Here is a 24003-nt window from a genome sequence, read left to right as displayed (position 1 = left end):
ACCCACATTAACGATGCTACAAAATGTATTTGCCTAGATTGTTATCAACTTTAATGTATTTTTTGCACGTTTGGTAAAATAAAACAATTAATTGTTATAATTGTTTGTGTAATAAAGAATCATTGACTGATTGATTAATTGAGATATTTGTCGTGTTATTCTTTGTATTTGTATGTACCACGGAATAGAAGAAAGGAGTTGGAAGGGTCAAGTGAGCCCGAAATGCGCGCCATACAAGTATGAGCAAATAGTTCATACTTCAACTTTGCACTCCACTCGTCCGCGATGGTACATTAAAAGGTTGTCTTGTGTATTATATCTGTGTTAATTTGTTTTGTATGTTGTGTGCAATAAGGTATATTTGATTTGATTTGATTTGAAAGCTAAACACTTCAGTATGATTGGTTATTTATCAAAAAAATACTTTTGTATGCAGTATCTAACGAAAATTAATGATAAAATTGCTGTCTATGACATAAAATATACATTGCCGGTAAAGTGGCTATGGAATTTGAGAAATAGTAGAGCTATCGTAGTTATCTGTTTGCAAGAGTAGTAGTAAACGAGAGTGGGGTTGAACCGGCGGCAGCGGTTCTCATACAAAATGCGCGTAGGGCCTTTCTAACCTTCTTTTATTCCGTGGAAGCATTCATCGTTCAAAAGGTTTATATTAACAATGTATTGAGGGACTTTTCAGGCTACGTTCCTCAGAAACAATATAGATGGCGCTGTACAGATATTTCTTCGTACAACCTTCGAATTTCATGGATAACAGACATGTGCATCTTTGATCTTTGTTTTTGAGTATAAATGATGACCTTTTTTATTACACCCAGGCACAATTACATCTGCCACCCGTTACTATTCTGATCAAAATAAAGAGAAGCAATGTAGGTAGCAACATAATTCTATACATAATGTGATTCAAATCCGTGGTCTGTACCTATGATACTAGAATCTTAGCGTGAGCAGTAGAGTGCTGGTGGGTTAAAAAGGCCACATCGATGCAATTCATCTAAGGAAGAAATATTACAATTTGACATTTGCGCATATAAAAGTAAGTGCGCAATGCAAACAAATGTCAAATAGCAATATTGCTTTCTTAGATGAATTGCTTTGATATGGCCTTTTTAACCCCCCTGTTATTAATATTATATACAACTTCATTTGGTAAAGGTTAAGGTGAGAGCTGAAAATAAGTCTCGCTGCCAGTCACAAGGAGAAACACGTGACGAAATGGTGTTCATAAAAAACCTACTCGTGACCGACCTTTTGTCTATCTGCGGGCATAGCACCGTAAGCGCGCGACTCTTTCTCGCCTCGACATACGTCGCCCGTCACTCTATCACAGTACTGTACTGTACTGTATCTCTGTCTGTATATATATATTATGTAATTCTAATAGTATAATATATATATCGTAACCCAGAGATGTACATAGGATAATTTCCAGGGACGGATTTAGAGAACTTAGAGAACGGGCACAAAGATGAAGTCGCCGGCATAAATGACCAAAATGAGACAACTCTCGAACAATTCACGTCAATCAACCAGTGATGTCACGAGCATTAATATGTATACACTTTGATACCATGTCACATTAACTATTTTGACAAATTTAACTGTAAGTCTCACTAAATGTCAAATATTTTAGAGCGACAGAGTCCTAAAGTAGGTACATTATATTGCTCATGACTGTACCAGCAAATGTTACCAAAGTGGGAATGATCCAACATGTCTAAAGGCATAGAATAAGACATGACACTACTATAGAACGGGCAATTCTCCGCGCTCCCTACCAGCTGCTGAACTAGACCAAAGCAGAAAGAAATAATCTCTTTGTCTGTCGCGCAAACAATGGAATAGGTATTTTTTTGTCGTATTATGCGCGACTCACGCTTCGGTTTTCACTCTTTTATGAATCCTCTCTATCTCTGTATATTTTGTTTGCATGAAGCAAACTCATGTCATGATTAACGGCGCTAGCAACAAACGTAAACTGTAAAACCGCACCCAGGTTACAAAACGCAAATTCCGTCAGGTTTTACAATAATTACTCTTACACACGCGGATCAACAGAATGCCATATACACAATAATTTAATACTTTTACAGTGTAGGCTGATCCCTTGTCACCATAAGCTTCATTATATCCTTCTTAACACTTCGTAATCAACACTGGCTGCAAGTTGTCTTTGATTACTTATTGCTCTGCCCACCCTATTAAGGATTACGGGCGTGAGTTTATGTATGTATGTTTGTACAATGCGTATATCTTCCTGAGCTGGACGCAGACTGTAGGTCTCCCCTCATCAATCGGACGGTAGAGAAAAAACATTTATTTATTTATTCCAGTGCATGGTATTGTTACATTTCATTCATTGAGTATCACCAAATACTACCTTTGCAAGAACACACACAGATTTTATACATAGAATAAAGAATAATACTGCGTATAGAACGGTAACTTTCCGCCCCCCACCAATTCGTATCGGGCGCCGGGCAACATGTGCCTCACCCCCTCTGGGTCTTACTTTAGTCTAAATGGCCGTAAGCCGCTAAGGAGTAAGGGAGAGAGCGCGCGCAGACTGTCTGACTCGTACTTCCGCGGTAAACGAGATTTTTGTATGAAGTGTCCACCAGGACACTTCATCACCAGATGACAGAAGGTAATTTGACAGAAGGGATATTTTCAGAACCCCGGGTATTGCCATCGTTGTAAAACTTTCTAAAATCAATCAATTTAGATGGTTAATTTCGAAACTTTCTTTCGTTCCGGGAACCCGGGTTTAACTACCACATACGCTAACATAGCATCAATGCAGCCGCGTATTTACAAACCTACTTTTGTATCCAATCAACGTATTTATCCATCAGATCGTACTAGAGCCAATTGGGTATTATCAGATAATGCAATCTATTAGATAGAGCGTGCGTCAATGGGTAAACGTGACAGGCGATGCTCGTAATTCCGACTATAGTAAGATAACAGCTCTTTATAAATATAAATAAACATTGCGTACATCAGCTGTCTTGCATATCAACCAAGATTAAACAAGCGTACATTCATAAAAAGACACAAATTTGTATTTATGCAAATAAGATTGTGCGTGTAGCGGAAGATTTGCTGAGGCCTCCTTTTAATGAATCTCAACTCAACGTGGAAGTGAGGATGGAACCATGCCATAGCATAATGAATAATACAAGTTATAGAACTGTAACTCTCCGCCCGCACCAATTCGTATCGGGCGCCGACCTAATCCCTCTAACATAAAATAAGGAATAACTACGTGTAGAATGGCAACTCTCCGCTCCCCACCAGCGGTTGAGCTCGGTTTCCCTCTCCTCCTCTTTCGGTATTACTTTAGTCTGCAATCGTATAGCGTCTGACGTCAGACATCACATACACATACGTGCGTGTACGATATCGTCAATGTGTAGTGGAGTGTCTGTGTAAAAGGAGGTGTTTTGTATGAAGTGTCCGGGGTTACTTCAGTCTTAAATAACCGTAAGCAGCTAAGGTGTAAGAGGAAGAGCGCGATCTATCTGTCTCACTCGCACTTACAATTTTTTACAACAGTGATTTTTTTGTATAGAGCGTGGTAAAATTGATACATACGAAAACCTCATTGATTCACGTCCGAGGACAATGTGGTCGTCACGTGAGCGCGTGATCACGTTTCTCAGAAATTATTTATAAACAGTCAGCAATGAACGATTTCTCGGATATTCTATAAATTATTCTTAGGCTACACAGGTGTCTGATTATGTGAAAACGGTAATATTTTGGGGTGAAGGAAATCGGCACCGATACGAGTTGGTGCAGGGCGAAAAGTTGCGTTCTTTACTTAGTAGTATTCTTTACTCTATGTTTTTCAAGAGATCTTTATAATTAATATCATTTGCGCGACAAGCGAAGTGCTAATTGAGCAATTCAGCAGATTTACTAGAATAGAATCCACAACTAGGTAACTTGCCAAGTGTTAGACCACAGGATGCTGTTGTTGATATTTTTATCATAACATCATAGACATTCATAGACATTTTTATCATCAGGTCATGAGCATGCATGACCGTCCAATTTTGATATTGATATCAACGTTCAGATGTAAATAAATACTTGATGATTTTAATTGTTTAAGGAAGGGCACAGAATAAGGAATACTACGTAGAGAACGGCAGCTCTCGCTCCCCACCAGCGGCTGAGCCAGGTTTACCTACCAATCAGTTTTACTTTAGTCTTCAATCGTATGGGCGTCTGACGTCACACACACAGATGCGCGTGTACTATAACGTTAATGTGTAGTGTCTGTGTAAAACGAAATTTTTTGTATGAAATATCCGGAGTGTTTAGCTTATCAACTGGGTTGTGAAATCAATGACCACTCTTCTCAATCCTGGTGTCAGGGTTATTGAGTCGTCCAAGGCCCTGATATGGCTCATGTAACCACCACATACTCACATACTTATTAAGTAAATAATAGCCGGGACTGAATGCTTAACTTATCACCTTAATTTGGGATAAACGGGTGATCAGCCGTCCTAACCAATTGAGGATATAAAAGTGATTTTAGTGATATATCTCCATCGGGATTCGAACCCCTCCATCTACTATCACGTTAGACAAAACGTAATCCTATAGACTGGTGTACTGGTACAGACTTCTACGTCTGCTGTGGATGATATATCATCATCATGATAATAGACATGTAACATATGATATAACACAAAATGTTTCTAGTTCGAGTAAGTACAGAAGTAACCGATGCAAAAAAAAACTTACCCCTAACCGCTAAATAACCCACAACAAACTATGAATCAAAAGAAACCTTAAATAATGCAATCTCCAGTCTAAACTCTTAAATCAAGGGTTATAAAGTCACCCTCTATGACTATACTTATAATAAACCTTTTTTATGTTGATGCCCTGTGCCCTTTGTGTTGATTCTCTCAACAGAAAACTTGTTGACGTGTCCCCTTTCAAGTTGTTGTAACAAAACAATTTCTACCTATATACCGATATCTTTCACCTCATTGTAATTTGTATTGCAAGCAAAACTTCCCCAAATCTACCCCACGGGACTTCATAAGAGTTAGACCCGTCAATCAGACCCATTTTAATATAAATCGCGGAGTAACTATTTTTCTCGCATTGTAACCTAACCAAGCAAGCTTCAAAAAGACGAGGGTCTGACATGAGCATTCAACATCATTGTTCGAAGAATACATACTGTATATTAGTTACAATGCTCACCCCCTAACATCTCTCGGAGTATTGCGTCATTGAGCCGAATGACGTCACACCCGCGATGGTGGCCAAGGATTGGCCTCAGCCGCGTCTGAACCTCCTCTGACTTGGTTGGAGTCTCACACGCCGGATCTGTTCAAACACAGCATTCTGTTTACCTAAGCAAGAAACTTGTTAGGACTGATATATGCTGAGAAAGCCTAGCTACTGAAGATTTCCCAACGTATTACAACGAACAAACTAACCACAAGACGTTCCTCGAGAATAAGTGACGTTGGGCACAGCGCAACGTCTCTTCGCACATCCAGAATTGAGGAATCCCTGCAGACGCTCCTGGCTACAGCAATATTTCCAGCTGGTTTCACTCACTGTTCAACAAATAGGACTGTATGAACATCAAACGCCTAACAGTAATCTACAGAAATTGGTATGCTACCGGAAGAATAGCTAGAGCAAATACATTCGATTAAAAAGGATAAAAGCAATTTTGCCTGGGAAGAAAACCCACTAAACGACTCAAAGGAAAATTTCACACGTGGCTCACAAAAGCTATACTTCCAATAGCAATATTAGCGGGGTCAGTTTATAGTAGCTGCATTTATTGGAACATAATGGACATCGTTCTTTCAAATGGCGTATGTGCAAATAAACTCGTATCTAAAGCGGTTACTTCCACTTACCAACAGTCGCCACATCTCTGCCTTGTGGTAGGCCTGGATGTAAGGGGCCACCATTTTCAAGTAATTCCTTCTTCTCTTCGCAATTTTTATCCAACCAAACCGAAGGGTCAACTGTTCAAACAATTACATGATGTGAATATTGAACTGTAAGGTCCTAGTATTGTGGAAACTTTCGAGAGAGAAATCAAGAAAAGAAAGAATAATTATAGTATAATGCAAGCGACCGTTCTAAAAGACCCTATCCACTTTTCATATGACGCACCGAGACTAAAAACGCCCGAGAATACTCCGTTTGACTTTCCAAAGCCCTATTTCAGACACACTCACCAATGACTGCAGCATCTTGACCTTGAATATGAATGCGTGGAAGATTAGGCAGAACACGAGGACGGCAACACGGGCAATCTGAATGGAGAACTTCATCAATAATCTGTACTCTAAAACCACCGCATAACCCTTAGAATGACGGCCGAAACGCAGATCTTCAACAGATAAAATGAAAAATCTGTTGTATGGTTTCTCTACAGATTAGGGCTTCAATATTACCAAGGTTTGAAACACTATGCACATGAAAATGGAGAACTCTTAAAACACTATGCAACCTAACCTAACCTTGACAAATCCAATGCTGTAAACGTTAAGTTACATTAGCGGCCTTAAAAGGTCAATTATTGTAATATCCTACATATACATAATCAAAACTTTTTAACTAATCCACACATTACAATTAGCAGCAGCGTTCTCTTTTTGAGGCAAAAGTCTACATACTCTTGCTGGATACTTGGTCTATTTTGGGTTAGCTATTACACCATCGCGACCGGGTCTTTATTCTATCCATACGATTTTTATGATTTAAGGAGATCGTCATTATGCAGACTTTGTAAGTTTCCCAATTATTTTAAATTTAACTATAACTATTTAAATAAAACTATTTTTTTTTTAATTTTAAATTTTAAAATTCATACAAACAAGTGATCGTAAATGGTACTCACCAGTGGTGGCGAGTTGCTGCAGCCGCGCCGGCAAGTCAGCGGTGGTGGTGTGGGCCTCCGGCGGGTGCAGGATGTCGGGCATGGCGTTCCTACGCCCCGTGCGGCCCCCCTCCACGAACTCCTTCGGTAACTCCTCGTTATTTCCGTCCTGCATTATTGCCATCATTCTCAGCACTGAAACGTACGAGCAGACCGTTATTACAAAATATTGCACTAGAATATTATAGGAACCTCATTAAGTACTATTCAGAGGCGGAGGACAGGAGTCCTATTACGGCTTTGAAATAGACTACTCTGGGCGGCAACCCACTCGCGTCAGACAGAGCACTGCGGGGCGGAAGGCAAGAGGAAACCATTGCCCTATTTTTCCCTAAAAAAGTAGCATGGAGAATGCTACACCGACAAGAGTGTGGCTCTTAAATTAATGATGATGATTAAATACAGAGTGTTAATGACACCGTAACAAAACCAAATTCTCAGTTGATATCAAGTGGAATTTCACGATTCTTTTTTATTTTTTTTAGAAACGGAATTGTCTGCTTTAAGCTACTAAAAACCATCGATATACATAACCATCGTCTCGTTGTTTGATTTACATTGCGACGCAGCAAAGCTAAAAATCTCAACTAAACTTTTTCGACAACATCGACCATCGCTTTTAGTACAACCGAGTAGACGTTCTATTTTTTTCCGTTACGGTTTCTCTAACACCCTGTATAGCTCGATTGCAATGGCACCACTCAGAACGGTAAATTTTCCTGACATCTCTTCGCAATAGGCTGTATAGTATATTTCTGCCATGCTATATTCATTCAAGAGAGGCTTATCTAGGGTTCATGGTATATTTTTTGTCTTTTGCTGAAATTTGTTGGACATGTAGTGTAGGGATAATTGATTAAGAGAGCGAGATAAAGATAGCGTGTTTTAGAAGGTCCAAAGCATCAACGGATTGGTAAGAAGAGTAGAGTATTCAAAGAATGCATTCTTTTGTAAGCCATAACACGTTCAGAAGCAGTAGTGGTAAAACAAGTGGTCTGTATTGATCCCGTATTACAAATAGACGAGTCTGATTTGATTTTATCTGATAGGTAGATTTGTAATACTGGGAGATTAAAATGGCCACATCGACGCAATTCATCTAAGAAAGCAATTTTGCTTATTGACAATTGATTGCATTGCACATTTACTTTTATATGTGCAAATGACATATTGTAATATTGCTTTTTTTTTAGATGAATTGCTTCGATGTAGCCTTTTTAACTCCCCTGATATGTTTAATTGTTCTCCTAGATCGGGAATTTTCTCTTTAGTAAACGACATATTACTGCGAGCCTGGTATAGGGTTTTATTAAGTTCCTACTCGTGTACGTGATTCCATATCCGTACTGAGTTTTAAACTTTATTCCGGTACAGTGTAAGTTGAAAATGTGACTGTACGACTACGTGTAACTTATTTCAGTGAATCCCGGGAAATGTGTCGATATGGCTTCCCATTTATATTTCAGCTCGATTTAACAACCTTAATGTGTGAGCATTTCAAAGGACTACCAAAGCTGCGTTGAGGTTGATAAGGAAAATTTAATCGATTTGTAACGTGTTTGAAGTTTAGAACAGCCACTTTGTTATTATAGTTTTTGTTAGACAACCTATTATGAATTTGTTGTTAAAGTTAAGCGATTCGTGGTGCGATCAGTTGATGGTTCACTGTTTAGTGGTATCAAAGTTGCACTAAGGATCATTTTTACACGAGCCAAAGTTGAGCCAAGGATATCAAGAGTTGAATAAGGAACTATAAGGCAGCTTAAAAACTTTGGCTGTTGGGTTGGTTCCGAATAATAATTCGGAAGCATACGCGGATTTGTGTAAGCTTCCGAATTAGTATACGGAACTTGCTGAATTCGGACATGTGGAAGCCATACCTAGCCAGCATAAAATATGCACCCATACTTTGTTAGAATTCTACATGACGTAAACATTGTTCTCAATTTGAATGATACAAAGACTCAACATGTTATTGTGTAACTCAGATTCTATCTTGTGATTGGCTAAAATGTCAATGAATTAACAGGAGTTCATAGTTTCAGCCAATCACAGGACAGGATCTGATAAAAATAGGAACTAAATTATATACATATTATACGATTAAGCCTCAGTTGAGCGAACAAAATTTACGTCAACTTCATAATCCCTTGAATGATGATACTGTTACCCTTTATGTCCGCATAAGAGACCCTCTGAATTGCAAAATGGATGCTACCCTGCGGTTTAATTAGGTTAATATATCTATAGAGTGGTTAATCCTTTATCTACTATGAATTAAACTAGCGCCTGCCATTTTGACATTTGCCCCGCTCATTAAGTTTCGTATTTAATTAATAACTACGTTAAAGGAGCAAATAGCTGTACTTCAATATGTCAAAACGGCCATAATAGCGTGCCGCTACGTATGAGTATGTAAAGTAATGAAAACGATAAATAACAAATTAAAATCATATTAAAAATATACGGTTTTCTCTATGTGTTCCTTAAATTATTATGCGGATCAAATTTTTAGAAAGACTTTCATAATGAACGTAGGATATGAATAATCTACTTTTGAATATAATAGATAATAATGTTCGATTTAAGCGTTTAGGTAAATTACATACGTAGATAGGTTTCTCACTTAAGCCATGTTTTGAAAGTTCACTAAATGGAATAATAATGACCTTTATTTCAAGTAATAAATTGACTCATAGTGTTAGTAGACGTTTTTAACGAGTTGCTGTGGTTGTGAATCCAGCTCATAACCCACACGGTAGAAGTAGACTTCTTAACCTATTGTTAGTATCACTACATAGTATAAAACAAATTCGCTTTTTCTGTCCCTATATCCCTATGTACGCTTAAATCTTTAAAACTACGCAACGGATTTTGATGCGGTTTTTTTAGTAGATAGAGTGATTCAAGAGGAAGGTTTAAATGTATAATAACATCCATTCAATAGCGGAGAAATACTGTTTATTTTTGAGGTTTTTAATGTGATGTCGTAAATAATTTCATTTTTTCCTCAGCATTGCACCCGAGCGAAGCCGGGGCGGGTCGCTAGTACTACAGATAAAACATTACGATGCCTTTGGGAGCACGTAACCCACGAATGCCTTAGATAGGGGCATTTATCCCTTACCTATGATATGATACTTATTACAGTGTTAGCCTGTCCAGCACAGCACCAGTATCGGCGGCGGAATGAGGAATGTAAATCTATTTATATAGATTTTAGTTCTGTAAACATTTTACAGTGATGGCGTCGGCTTAATGACGACATAGATCGATAAATTTCGCATGAACAGGAGGAGGATTCGATGGTGTAATGGTGAACGCGATCGTCAAGATTGACAAGACCAGCTGGTTCAAGTCCAATCCGAGTCAGATTTTTCGATTTAAAGGATCATGCATGACCGTAACTGTATGAGACCCGTCCCCCTTTCCAACAGACACTTTATTACGTGTCAGTGTTTTCATTAGTCTGTCTGTAAAAAGATTACCAATCAGTGTTAACTTCAAAATCCATGGGGTTTAGAAATAAAGAAGGTTTGACGAAAAGTGTTGACAATATGTACTAGAAGGTACATAAATTTATATTAAAAAAACCCCGAATTCCGGCTAAACCTCGCGTATTTCGAGAAAGTCGCCATAGAACAAAAATATCAACTTGTTAAGACGCTTCGAATGAGATATGTCTGAAATTTGTTGGTGAAGGGGGACGTTTTGACTCATCATCCTTTCTCTTTGTGAATTTCCCTAAGCACGGGTGACTGTCATGAAAGCGAAAATCACACACAATTTACACTGAATTTTACACTGATCTGTGCAATATTATAATCTTCTTATCGTGTGGGTTGTGAGGCGGAATAACAACCTCATCAACCCTGGTGTCAGGGTTATTATTGAGCCGCCAAAGGCCCCTGACATGGCTCGTGTAACGACTACTTACTTACATCAGTAAGTAGTAACCGGGACCAACGGCTTAACGTGCCTTCCGAAGCACGGATCATCTTACTTTCGGACAATCGGGTGATCAGCCTGTAATGTCCTAGCCAAACTAGGGATCACAAAGTGATTTTTGTGACATGTCCCCACCGGGATTCGTTCCCGGGGCCTCCGGATCATGAGCCCAACGCTCAACCACTGGACCACGGAGGCCGTTCTAATAATATTATGTCACGAGCCACTCGTACGTACGTGATATTAAAGCTGTAATTTGCATATAATCAAACTACTCCAAGCGTACATCACGGAATATGAACGACCTCACTAAAGAAACATGGCTCGGCGTCGGAAATTAGTTCCTTAGGAAATGTAAATTTCTTTTTCGCGTGTAGACTTCCTAATATACACTTTTACTAAGGTTCGCTGTAAGTAGGGGGTAGAATTTTTGCCCTCTTCATCGTCAAGATCATATACCGTTATGCGTTTTAGCTTGAAATTGTGTGACACAGTTTTCATATTCAAGTCGCGAGCAAATTGATGCGTGAATGAGGAACCTTAACTCGTCTGTCAAAGGATATTGACCAAAGTTGTATGGAATTTGGCCCAAATATCCACCACTAAGGAGCTCGGTGGCGCAGCCGTAAACGCGCTCGGTCTGCGATTGTTGAAGTTAAGCAACTTTCGCACAGGCCGGTCATAGGATGGTTGACCACAAAAAAAAAGTTGTCCTCTCGAGCTCCTCCGTGCTTCAGAAGGCATGTTAAGCCAACAGGTCCCGGCTGCATTAGCAGTCGTTAATAACCACCAATCCGCACTGGGCCCGCGTGGTGGTTTTAGGCCCGATCTCCCTATCCATCCATAGGGAAGGCCCGTGCCCTAGCAGTGGGGACGTTAATGGGCTGGTGATTATGATCCACCACTAACGAGACCTATGTACCATATATATCCTTCCAGCCGTATTCGGCCATGGCGACAAGTCTCCAATCTAGGAACGCCTAAGATGCGCTCTTATATGGCTGATGTAACCGATCTTAGCAGTGAATGTACGGTCACAAAAGTTATAGCTAAATGAAAAGTCACGTTTTTTATTTTTTTACGGGAAAATATATTTTAAACCATTGTTCCTATCCCCAGATTTTTACCTGATTCGCATTCGAATGATTTGTTTTGATAAGCTTTCTTTGACCTTCTATATATATATATAAGACCAGTCGTCGCCGCGCCGGCTACCGGTGAGGTCATGTTTTGACATCCGATAATCGTGTGCGTTTAAAGTTAAAATGTCGATCACTGTGAAATGTAATTCGTGCAATATTGTTATAAACGAACTATTAACGTTCGTTCAAAATAAACTCGACGTTATGACCGAAATGGATATGTGTTCATTGTGTGTAAATTCTTTCTCTGAGGAAGAAATTAAACAATCAAAGGAACTGTTGTTTCAATCGATACCTACAAATAAAAGGAGAATTACGAGAAGAAAAGACCGTAAACAACAAAAAGATATGGAGGATATTATCGGCCTTTTTAAGGAGACGGATCCCGAGTTGATACCAGTGTTTGTGGCACGCGATCTTCACAAACTTCCACCTTTTTCATTTGATCACGTCGACCCGACCAGGCTGCTTAAAGATAATATCATATTAAAAACAGAGCTGAATCTTGTAAAAGAACGTTATGCTACATTGGAACAGCTAGAAGATCTCAAGAGAAGACTGGATATAATTGAAAAACCCAAAGAATCTCAATCGTCACCATTGTTTACTGAGAAAAATTTAAATTTAAATGTTAACAGTCAAACAGAAACGTATGCAAACAAACTTCATAGTAGCCCAACAGGTTTGTCGCATTATCAACATTCGACCAATCCCAGCACGTCTAACGAGTGCTGCAGCACAACAACAACACCGTTATTGGCCTATGACGTCGAACTAAGCGAGCGAAACACGACCGCTGTAATGGAAAGCGTGCCATCTCTCTCTACCGTACAGCGCGACCTAATGAAAGAGAGTGATGTCAAAATCGATTCTCCAGTAAGAAAATCGACTTTGCCGACTACGGCATTTGATGAAAAATGGACTTTAGTGCAGAGGAATAAAACTAAGTCTAGAAACCGTTTTGCTGGTAATATTGGTAAAGGTAGTACTGATTCAATTGGCAGTTTTAAAGCAGCAGAGTCGAAGATTCCTATCTTTATTACTAATGTACACAAGGAGACAAATGCAAATGATATTAAACAGTACATATTACAAAAGACTAAGGAAAATGTTACGTTGCAAGAAATTAATATGAAAGACAAGAATAAAGAACACAAAGCCTACAAAATGTACGTAACAAAGAACCGATTGCCTATGTTTCTTGATGAAAATATGTGGCCTATGGGTATAATCTTTCGCCGTTTTGTGCATTTTAAGCAAAACGAAAATGTAGACAGACCTAGTTCTGATAACGATACAAATAAACAATCTTAATGGATAATACACCACATAATTGTATATTCGTAAGTTTTAATTGTAAAAACGTAAAGCGTTCCGTAGACCAGATTAAGGATCTGTGTGACTTCGCTGACATCATTGCACTGCAGGAGACGTGGCTGATGCCGGACGACCTGGCTTTCCTGAGTACTATTAGTGATGACTTTGCGTGGACGGGAACCTCGGCCGTGGACACAGCAGCAGGCATGCTGCGTGGTCGTCCCCATGGTGGGACTGCGTTACTATGGCGTAAAAGTGTATTTCCATCCGTGTCAGTGATAGCGTGTCATAATCCCCGAATTTGTGCAATAAAAGTGCAGTCTTGTGATAAACCGTTATTAGTATTTAGTGTGTATATGCCCACGGATAAGGCGGAACATTTAATGGATTTTGCTGAATGCGTGAGTACTTTGAACGCTATAATAGTGGATAGTGATATTGAATGTGTGTATATGTTAGGCGATTTTAATGCACACCCCCATGAGCTGTTCTACTATGAGTTGCTAAATTTCTGTGCGGAGCAACAGTGGATCTGCGCGGACTTTGAAAAATTAGGAATAGACTCAAAAACGTATACGTTTGTGAGTGAAGCGCATGGCAGTGAGCGCTGGTTAGACCATTGTGTTACCACACAGTCGGCTTGGGCCTCGATTGGCGATATTTTTGTGCAATACGGTGTTTACTGGTCAGACCATTACCCTTTAGTTATTAAATGTAATCTTGATTTAATTAAGCCAAAGACTTTTTGTAATGAGTTAAATAGGAATAAAATAGTGTGGGGGGAAAGAAAGCCATTTCAAATTGAGAAATATACTGTTAGTTGTAATGAGTTATTGAGAAAAATAGACTTCCCTATTGAATTAAGTAATTGTAGTGATAAGTTTTGTAATAATCCGTCCCATAGTCAAGTGATACAAAAAATGTACTGTGATATCGTATCTGCTTTAACAGAGGCTTCAATAATTAGTTGTAATTTTAATAATTTTAGTAGTAAGAAAAAACAAGTAATGGGTTGGAATAAGCACGTTCGAGATGCTCACGTTCAGGCCAGGCTTGATTTTCAGACCTGGTTACAATATGGGAAGCCGCCGGTAGGCTGGGTATATGATGCGATGTACACTAGTCGTAAAATTTTCAAATCTAGACTTAAGTGGTGTCAACTACACCAAGAACAGATTAGGATGGACGTACTAGCATCTCACCATGTTAAAAACGACTTCCGTAGTTTTTGGAAGAGTACCAAAAAGCTAAATAACAAGCCTGGACTGTCCGTTAGTGTTGACGGGGAAACCGAGCCTAAGGATATTGCTAATATTTTTAAGGAACATTTCTCTGTGAAGTCACCGTTAAATTCGACGAGGCCAGTGATCGATGCTGACACGGATGGTGGAGGGGATTTTGAAGTTAGGTTTAGTGCAAAACAGATAGCGAAGGTTATTAACGGTATGAAGAGAGGAAAATCCCCGGGCCACGACGGTCTCAGCATCGAGCACCTACAACATGCAGGGCCGCACCTACCTAGGGTTTTAGCTATGCTTTTCACCCTTTGTATGGGACACTCTTATCTACCGGCGGATTTAGCGAGGACTGTGGTGGTTCCTATAATAAAAAACAAGACTGGTGACATATCGTCTAGATCCAACTATAGGCCTATTTCTTTGGCAACAATCGTAGCTAAGATACTCGACAGTTTACTTAATTCACAATTAGAGCGGTACATACATTTACATGATGCTCAATTTGGCTTCCGCCCGGGACTGTCAACGGAGAGCGCAATTTTAAGCCTTAAGAACACTGTCGAGTATTATACTAAAAGAAATACTCCTATCTACGCATGTTTCTTGGATTTGTCCAAAGCATTTGATCTCGTAAATTACGACCTGCTTTGGACAAAGCTAAGAGAAGCTAAAGTACCTAGGGAGATTGTAGGAATTCTTCGGACATGGTACTTGACGCAATTAAATGCAGTTAGGTGGGGAGGGACATTGTCTGATGAGTATGGGTTGGAGTGTGGTGTGAGGCAGGGGGGGTTAACCTCGCCCAAACTCTTTAACCTTTATATGGATGCCCTGATCGTCGAGCTCAGCAGCATGCATGTCGGATGTCACCTGGATAACGTATGCATTAATAACATCAGCTATGCAGATGACATGGTGTTGCTGAGTCCGTCGATCGGCGGCTTGAGGAAGCTCTTACTGGTGTGCGAGAGTTATGCTGAAAAGCATGGGTTAAAGTATAACACTAGTAAGAGTGAACTTATGATTTTCAAGGCGGGTAACAAATGTCCTTCTGATGTTCCCCCTCTTATGTTAAACGGATCATCTATAAAAAGAGTTGGTTCTTTTAAATACCTTGGCCATATGATGACTGAGGATATGCGTGACGATCTCGATATGGAGCGAGAGCGTAGGGCTCTGGCGGTCAGAGCGAACATGATAGCCCACAGGTTTAGCAGATGTACAGCTCAGGTTAAGATAACTCTTTTCCAGGCTTATTGTACCTCGCTGTACACTTGTAGCTTGTGGACTCGTCACTCGCAACGATCATTGGACGCCTTACGCATTCAGTTCAATAATGCATTCAGGGTGTTGTTGGGGCTGCCGCGTTTCTGCAGTGCCTCGGGTATGTTTGCGGACGCGCAGGTAGATGGCTTTCACGCCATACTCCGCAAACGGTGCGCTGCGACGCACTGCAGAGTGCGTGCCAGCACCAACAGCATCCTGGCTGTAATAGCTGATAGGTGGGACAGCAGCTTTATAAAGCACTGGACCCATCAGCATTTAAGCGTGTGCCATTATGGTGTTTTATAGCTTTTAAGTATTTTCTTTCTTGTATTTTAGGTTAGTACATATGGATGTAAATTTGTCCGAAATAAAGTATATTTTATTTTATTTTTATTTATTTATATTAATGTGATACAATATAATGGCTTAGTTGATTTGTTCAACTATACGACAAAAACGTGTCATGAAATAATCTTTATGATCGATACTAATAACGCTAGTTTAATGGCCGGTTGTAAGTCAAGATAACGGTGAAATACAGCGTAGTAAAACGGCCATTTAGATTTACTATATATCTAAATATATAAAAGGAGAAACTGACTGACTGACATATCAACGTACAGCCTAAACGGCTAAACGTAGGCACTTGAAATTTGGAAGGGACGTAGCTTAGTTACAGTAGAGGTGCGCTAAGAAAGGAATTCCCGAAATTCCTACGGGAACGGGAATTAGCGCGAAAATCCTTTTGTATGAAAAATCTAAACCGCTTAAGTTAGACGCTTGAAATTTGGCATGCAGGTACCTTAGTGAACTTAAAGTTTAGTTGCAACAGGATATTGCAAAATTCCCACGGGAACGGGAGTTAGCGGGAAAAAACATTTGTATGAAAAAATCTAAACCGCGTAGGCAGTGTTCACACCAAACTGACTGTCAGCCGCCGACAGTGAGCGAGCGTTACGCAGTGTATTGTAATTCCATACATATTCGCTTTTTCGTTCACACCAAACCGACAATACGCCATGACGCTATGCGTAGACGCTGATAGTCGGCGGCCGACTAATAAAGTGCGTCACTACCGCCGCGGACGCTGATTGGCTACGCGGCTGAACGCCAGCGTATTGGATTCAAATCGGCCGGCGGATTGTTTTCAATTAATGACAATAATTCATCAAAAGATTTTAGAGACATGCGAAAATATTTCTTGAATTTATCAGGGTAACATCTGTATTCCAAATATAAACGATGAAACTGACCAAGATGATATCTCTTTAAATTTAGAGGATGTACCCAATTTTTTCTCTTACTACTTTCTTCATCTTCCTCAAGAGCTTCGTGAATAGCCAATATATTAACGAACATTATTTAGTTAACACTCGAGTCACCAGTTTTGAAATGTGAACTGAGATATACTGCGCGAAACTCAAGCCACTCAGCTCTTTTATATGAAAAATAGTCGGCCGCTCAGCGTACGCATTTGGTGTGAACGTATACAAGCCGACTGTTTTGTTCACACCAATGGCGTATTGTCAGCTACAGCGTATTGTAAGCTTAATGTGAACAAAAAATACCATTTATTTTTACGTTCACACTGAGGCTTATAGTGAGCCTGCGCACAATCGGCGGCTGACTATACGTTTGGTGTGAACACGCACTAAGACAGACGCCACGCGGACGAAGTCGCGGGCAAAAGCTAGTATACTACTATGACGAGGAGCTCGGTGGCGCAGCGGTTAACGCGCTCAGTCTGCGATTGTTGAAGTATATGTTGAAGTCATAGAATGGGTGACCACAAAAAAAAAGTTTTCATCTCGCGCTCCTCCGTGCTTCGGAAGGCACGTTAAGCCGTTGGTCCCGGCTGCATTAGCAGTCGTTAATAACCATCAATCCGCACTGGGCCCGCGTGATGGATTATGGCCCGATCTCCCTATCCATCCATAGGCAAGGCTCGTGCCCCAGCAGTGGGGACGTTAATGAGCTGATGATGATGATGACGTCACGCTAATACACGACAGTACAGCACAGGCTGTATACCCGTACATCTGTGAGCATCAGAATGACCAGTCACTCGCCTCATATCAAGTAGAAATTATGCCTAAGCATTGGTGCCCTATTAGTACCACTTAGTGCCTATTACTAGAGAGTTGATACCGCGGTATTCCAAATTAAAACATTTAAGGGTGACCGGACATTCTGATGTTTGAATGGCCAGTCACCCCTCTGTAGTCTTCTTCTTCTATCGTGTGGGTTGAGGTGGATTACCAACCTCAACAACCCTGGTGTCAGGGTTACTACTGACCCGCCAAAGGCCCCTAACATGGCTCATGTCACGACTACTTACTTACATCCAGTAAGTAGTAACCGGGACCAACGGCTTAATGTGCCTTCCGAAGCACAGATCTGTACAGTAATGTCCTTTAGAACTTTAGAATCCTGTCGCAATAATATATTTGACATTTACTGAGGCTTACAGTTCAATCTGTCAAAAAAGCTAATGAGACATGGTACCAATATAAAGTGTGTGTACATAAATGCTCGTGACCGCACATACCTACAATACGATAAGGTGAGGTGAAGACTTTTTTGCTTCAGGTTTTCCAGCCAGTCATCGTCATGTCTTCAAGTCCCGACGTTAATATCATGGCGCCATTCAGGTCTCATTTCGGCTCATAGAGGTGATAAACGAGTATATCATCATCATCTAGCATTATCCCGTTTCTCACAGGGTCCGCTTCCCTAACCTGAAGATTTGACAGGACCGGTTTTTTACAGAAGCGACTGCCTGTCTGACCTTCCAACTCGCGAAGGAGAGCTTTATAAATAAAATGGACTCACTTCTCGCCAGCTATGTTTTATGCTCCTTGAAAAAGGGGGCGAGCCTAGGCCATTAAACGGGCACAAATCCTGTAAACCACGTGATAACAATTGTGTAGTTTCCTAGTTCAAATATAAATTATGAAATTCTGATTACTAAATAAAGACAGATCTAAAACTTACGAAAACATTTTCTTTAACTTTTATGAATATTAATCAAGAAAAACGTAATAATAAGTCCGACATTTTATCGCGTTTTTCTATGACGTCACAGTGTGCTTTTTCATACAAATTCCGCAGTAAATTCGTGTTTTGACGTTTAGTAAAAAGTAACTGATTTGACTACTTGGTAACTACGTCATTATCTATGATCCAAACATTAATTTCCAACTGATAAAGAGTAAGATTTGGTATAAAATCGGGAATTTAAACTTGAAGCTTTACAAATTGAATACACAACAAACATCGCTTGTAAAAGCAAAGTGCTACAAGTGTACCAACATTCGAAGAAACTTTCCATACGCAAATACTATGATTTTTAATGAAAATGTGTCGCTCAGCTTCGGTAATAATGTAATAATTGGCACAATTGTACCGTTTGCTCCAATGATACCGTGACATCATGGCAGATCGTGTCTCGTTAAATCAAACGACATTGTAAATAATAGTATGAAGATGCCTAATAAAGAATGAGCGAATGACAAAGTGAACATAAAGCGCAATGAGCGCTCTATGCAGCTAACGTCATGATGGCATAGAGTAAAGAATACCTAATACGAATAGAACGGTAACTCCCCGCCCGGCGCCCCGCACTAATTAGCACCGGGCGCCGAGCTTTATACCTCACCCCCTCTGGATCTTAGGGACTTTAACTAATAGAAAGTAAGCTGCTGAGGAGTACGGGGGAGCGCCCGCGGACTGTCTATCTCGCTCACACTGACGCGTTAAGCGACTCACGGCAAGAATGAGTTTTTTTATGCACTGTCCTAGATGTGACGATGGGGAGGTAAAAAAAATGCATAGTTTACAAATTAATTAAAGCTAATCAATCTGATAGTGAAATTTGAAGTCCACTACCACGATATACAAGGAACGGTGAACAATAATAGATAGCTTTTATTTCTGTCTCAAACGTGCTTGAACCTAATCCAGACTGATACAGAGTTCACAACACAAAATACTCATTAAATAAACTTGTCCAAGTATAATAGATTGTCTCTATAAATCTCTATAGTCTCCGCTAAGTCACGTCGCGTTCGCGTCGTCATGACATAGAGTGAATAATACTACGTATAGAAAGGCAGACCTCTTAAGTGGCTGAGCTAGCTTTACACACACCCCCCCCCCCCCCCCGGTCTTACTTCAGTTTTCAACGTCAGACATCACACACACAGATGCGCGTGTACAATAACGTCAATGTGTATTGTCTATGTAAAACGAGGTTTTTTGTATGAACTGTCCGGGCTGTTGTCATGATGTGGGCAGTGTTTTAAAGTGCGTCTAGCCTAACGGTAGATTATTAGACTAGCGAACATATTTTTTTTTACTTGTCTTATTGTAGATTTGCCGCAAATGGCATTAACTACTTGGCCGGACAAATGGCGAGCTCTGAGGGCTCTCACCGGGAGCTTGCGAACAAAATACATGGCAATTTTTTTCTTTTAGCGAAGTTTTATAACGAAATCCTGTCTAATGAGGGCTTAAAGAGTGTGGGAAGAAATCATTATTTTATTGGAAACCTACCTACATAAACATAATACCTACCTACACAATTATTTTGTTGTACCTAACGCCCACATTCAAATCGAAAACCTTACTAGAATACAAGTAATAGAGAGATAAAATATTTATTTATTTTTATTTATATGTTCATAACATAGTATATTTAAAGCAATAATTATATTTTTGTTAAAGTTAAGACACAACTTATCACTTTTGAAAGGTTCAGTACGATCGCTCGTCGCTGATCGATCGTATCGCTTTAAGCGATAAGGCCGCCATTTGCCATGTAGTTAAGAGACTTTTTGTAATTATTTCTTTTTATTTTGGTGCAATAAAGTGTATTTGTATTGTATTGTATTGTACGATCTACTCTGAACCGGCGTGCGTGTATGAAACGATTGATGAATATGGAGGAAGCAAGAGAAGTGTGTCAGGATCGAAGCAAATGGAATTCCATAGTCTCTACTTACCTCGGTGGAATATAGGCGTAGGTTTACGTAGATATTATGATGTGAAAGAGACAAGTGAAAATGCAGAATATTTCCTAATAATCTTTTTGACTGTAACGGTTTAATAATTTTTTAAACAAGTTTTTTATAAAGGCATCATTAAGAGGGCTTCGAAATTCTGTCAATATACTTTTATGAAAAGTAAGTATTTCACGGTAGAGGCAGACGGAACAGCCAGTATATAAATAGCAGGGAAGATCGCAATATTGACGTTGGAGCGGTCGAAGGCATACAAAATACTCAATTTCATTATTATTTCCTTTATAAATATCCTATCGCCGTAATGATGTGCTTTAGCAGAATATCAACAACCTCCGTGGTCCAGTGGTTGAGCGTTGGGCTCACGATCCGGAGGTCCTATGTTCCATTCCCGGTGGGGATATATCACAAAAATTACTTTGTGGTCCTTAGTTTGGTTAGGACATTACAGGGTGATCAACTGATTGTCCAAACAGTAAGATGATCCGTGCTTCGGAAGGCACGTTAAGCCGTTGGTCCCGGTTACTACTTACTGATGTAGGTAAGTAAATAGTCGTTATGTGGGCCATGTCATGGGCCTTTGGCGGTTCAATAGTAACCCTGACACCAGGGTGGATGAGGTTGGTTCTCTACCTCACAACCCACACGATAGAAGGAGCAGAATAATTCATATCGTGATTTGACGTACTTTACTGCCAGATTATACGATCGTGGTCAGAATACATGCACGATTCGTAATCTGATATTGGATAATATAGAAAAAACATAAAAATAAATATTTTCCTTTAATTCTTAAGTAGTTTCTGATGGCTATGAACACCATAAAATAACGAAGGTCTGGCAGGCGATGACTGTTACATTAATAGAAAATTTTCATTTTGACGTCTCGTATAAACCAAACTTATTCTTTATTATTACAGATTATTTTTTTATTTAAATTTAAAACTTATGTAAAATATTTTAATAATGATAAATATAATATTTCCTGCTATAAATTATCTTATTTGACTAGGTTGTGAACTGAGCTATTGTGTTGGTCAAAGCGTTCTCGGTAAGTAGGTACATGCCAAAAATAAATTATTTTTATTTTAAGTAGATTTTTTCTTTTTCCGTTATAATACGTAATATACACAGTTGTACATTATATCAAAATACAAAACGTACAAATCAGGACAAGACTCTTATACGAGCATAATAACTATAAAGATTTATATCATTTTACGCCAACAACATTGTCGACAGAATGTAACAATGGTAAAATCACGAACGACCTGCAAAGTCGTTTGATGTGATCTCTGGTTATACGTGTTCCTTTTTATTACAGCATTAGCTCCACTCAACATAATGAAACTCCATACTTCTTAAGTGAGCTATGTGAATGTTATTGAATAGCGTTTTATTCCCTAATGGGTAAAGTGTTAAGTACTATGTCAGTGGAACAGTACAGCACCTCTGGGGCCAATTGGACATCAACGTAAAATGGGGACGACACGGAAAGTGCTTTTGAAAACGGTTGCTGTCACTTAGTACGCACACTGCTAGACCGTACTCGTGCGAACACGAGAGGGTAGACCGCCCACGCAGTCGGTATCTATGGGAGAGAGGTTCCAATAAGACGATCACAAGCGGAGCGGGCAAATGACACAACCAATAGGATCGCTGCTAAATCACGTTAACCGCTCCGCTCTGTGTTTCTATTGGTGGATCTGACACGCCTCCGTTCGACTTTATATTGAAAGCGTAGCCTTGCCAACCTCGATAAGTGTCCACGGGTGGGCTGCTTATTGGGCTCGGTCCCGGGAATATAAATAAAACAACTTCTAACATAGTATTAAGTTGGGTAGCAACGAGCAATTTAATAGGGACGGGTTTGTTCTCGACTACGATTTATACGAGTTTGGTCACAGGAAATTGTTTGCGGGTAGTCTCTTACGAGTTACGATAGCATCTTCTGAAAGGTCAAGTGCAGGCCCTTAACTTGTTTTATCTCTATCGATTTTACTAGCCCAGCAAGTATATACGTTGGTTTGTTGTTCCGAATGGGTTCGCATTTGGCTCGGTGCCATGTTAAGGAAATTGACCTCGAAAATACGCATCAAATTACTGTAACCTTGAAGAGGATTAGATTGTCAATGTTCGAGGGATTATCATAGTTAGCCATAAATTGCGTACATATTATCTATGGTTAAGAATTATTGTCTGATGTTCTAGATTATGGAGTTGTAACAGCTGCATTTAGAAGATGTTAGCATGTAAGATGGAGCTACCAATATTGTGAAAATTCGTGAAGGTGTTATTGCCTCCACAACTATACCCCAAATGGGATAGTCAGAGGTACCTACATCCATCGCAAGGTGAACTAAATTTTCACCCCCTCACCGAGCTTTCTGTTAGACCACAGTGATATGTGGTTGACGCATGGCAAATAATAAAATTTATTTATTGTAATGCCACAATAGGGTAGTTTCCAACTAGTCAAATCAGTTACTTTTTACTAAACTTCAAAACACGGACTTATTATTACGTTTTTCTTGATTATAATTCATAAATAAGTTAAACAGAAAAAAGAAAATGTATTTCGTTAGTTTTAAATCTGTCTTTATTTAGTAATCAGAATTTCATAATTTATCTTGGTCGTAGTACACGATCCAGTTTGAATTTGGTTTAATTTTTAATACTTTTAATTTATTTTATTCTTATTCTTAATTGGGAAAGTAGCGAAGTCATGTACAACACAAGCAACTTTGACTGCTTTCTGGGTATTTCTTTTCACGCAATGTAAAAGATTAACTTGAATAATTTTCAAAGTTCTTTATATTTTATTTTTATTGGTAGCACACTCGACATGGAAGGGGTGAAATCCGGCAGTGACGTCATCAGAAAATGGAAAAGTGAACAATATATAGTCAGCACTCTAGATAGTGCAGAATCTCTACAAACTCAACCAGCAATGCTGTTTCATGTTGCGCCCGTGACCTCAGGGGATACTATTTGTTGGTTGGTAATCCATCTTGTTGGCAAAGTGTGACTTGCACTAAGCGACATTCATCGTGACTAGACTTCTGCGAACCTTACTCAAAAGAGTTCAGTTTAGCATTCGAGGGTTTATCATG

The 24003-nt window shown here is 39.5% G+C and overlaps 1 protein-coding gene across 4 annotated transcripts in view; it reads right to left on the bottom strand.

The window, feature by feature from the left end:
- The window catches only part of LOC126382170 (uncharacterized), a 67606-nt gene that overhangs the window by 15872 nt on the left and 27731 nt on the right, over nt 1-24003 (bottom strand). For all 4 annotated transcript variants that reach the window (XM_050031953.1, XM_050031956.1, XM_050031954.1 and 1 more), the window contains one exon: nt 6920-7093. In XM_050031953.1, coding sequence (XP_049887910.1) covers nt 6920-7093 — 174 coding nt within the window. The remainder of the gene's footprint in view (nt 1-6919; nt 7094-24003) is intronic.

This window comes from Pectinophora gossypiella, chromosome 3 (assembly GCF_024362695.1).
Source record: "Pectinophora gossypiella chromosome 3, ilPecGoss1.1, whole genome shotgun sequence".
Lineage (NCBI taxonomy): Eukaryota > Metazoa > Arthropoda > Insecta > Lepidoptera > Gelechiidae > Pectinophora > Pectinophora gossypiella.
The sequence above is the reverse complement of the archived record's forward strand: the minus strand, read 5'-3'. Positions and strand labels throughout refer to the sequence as shown.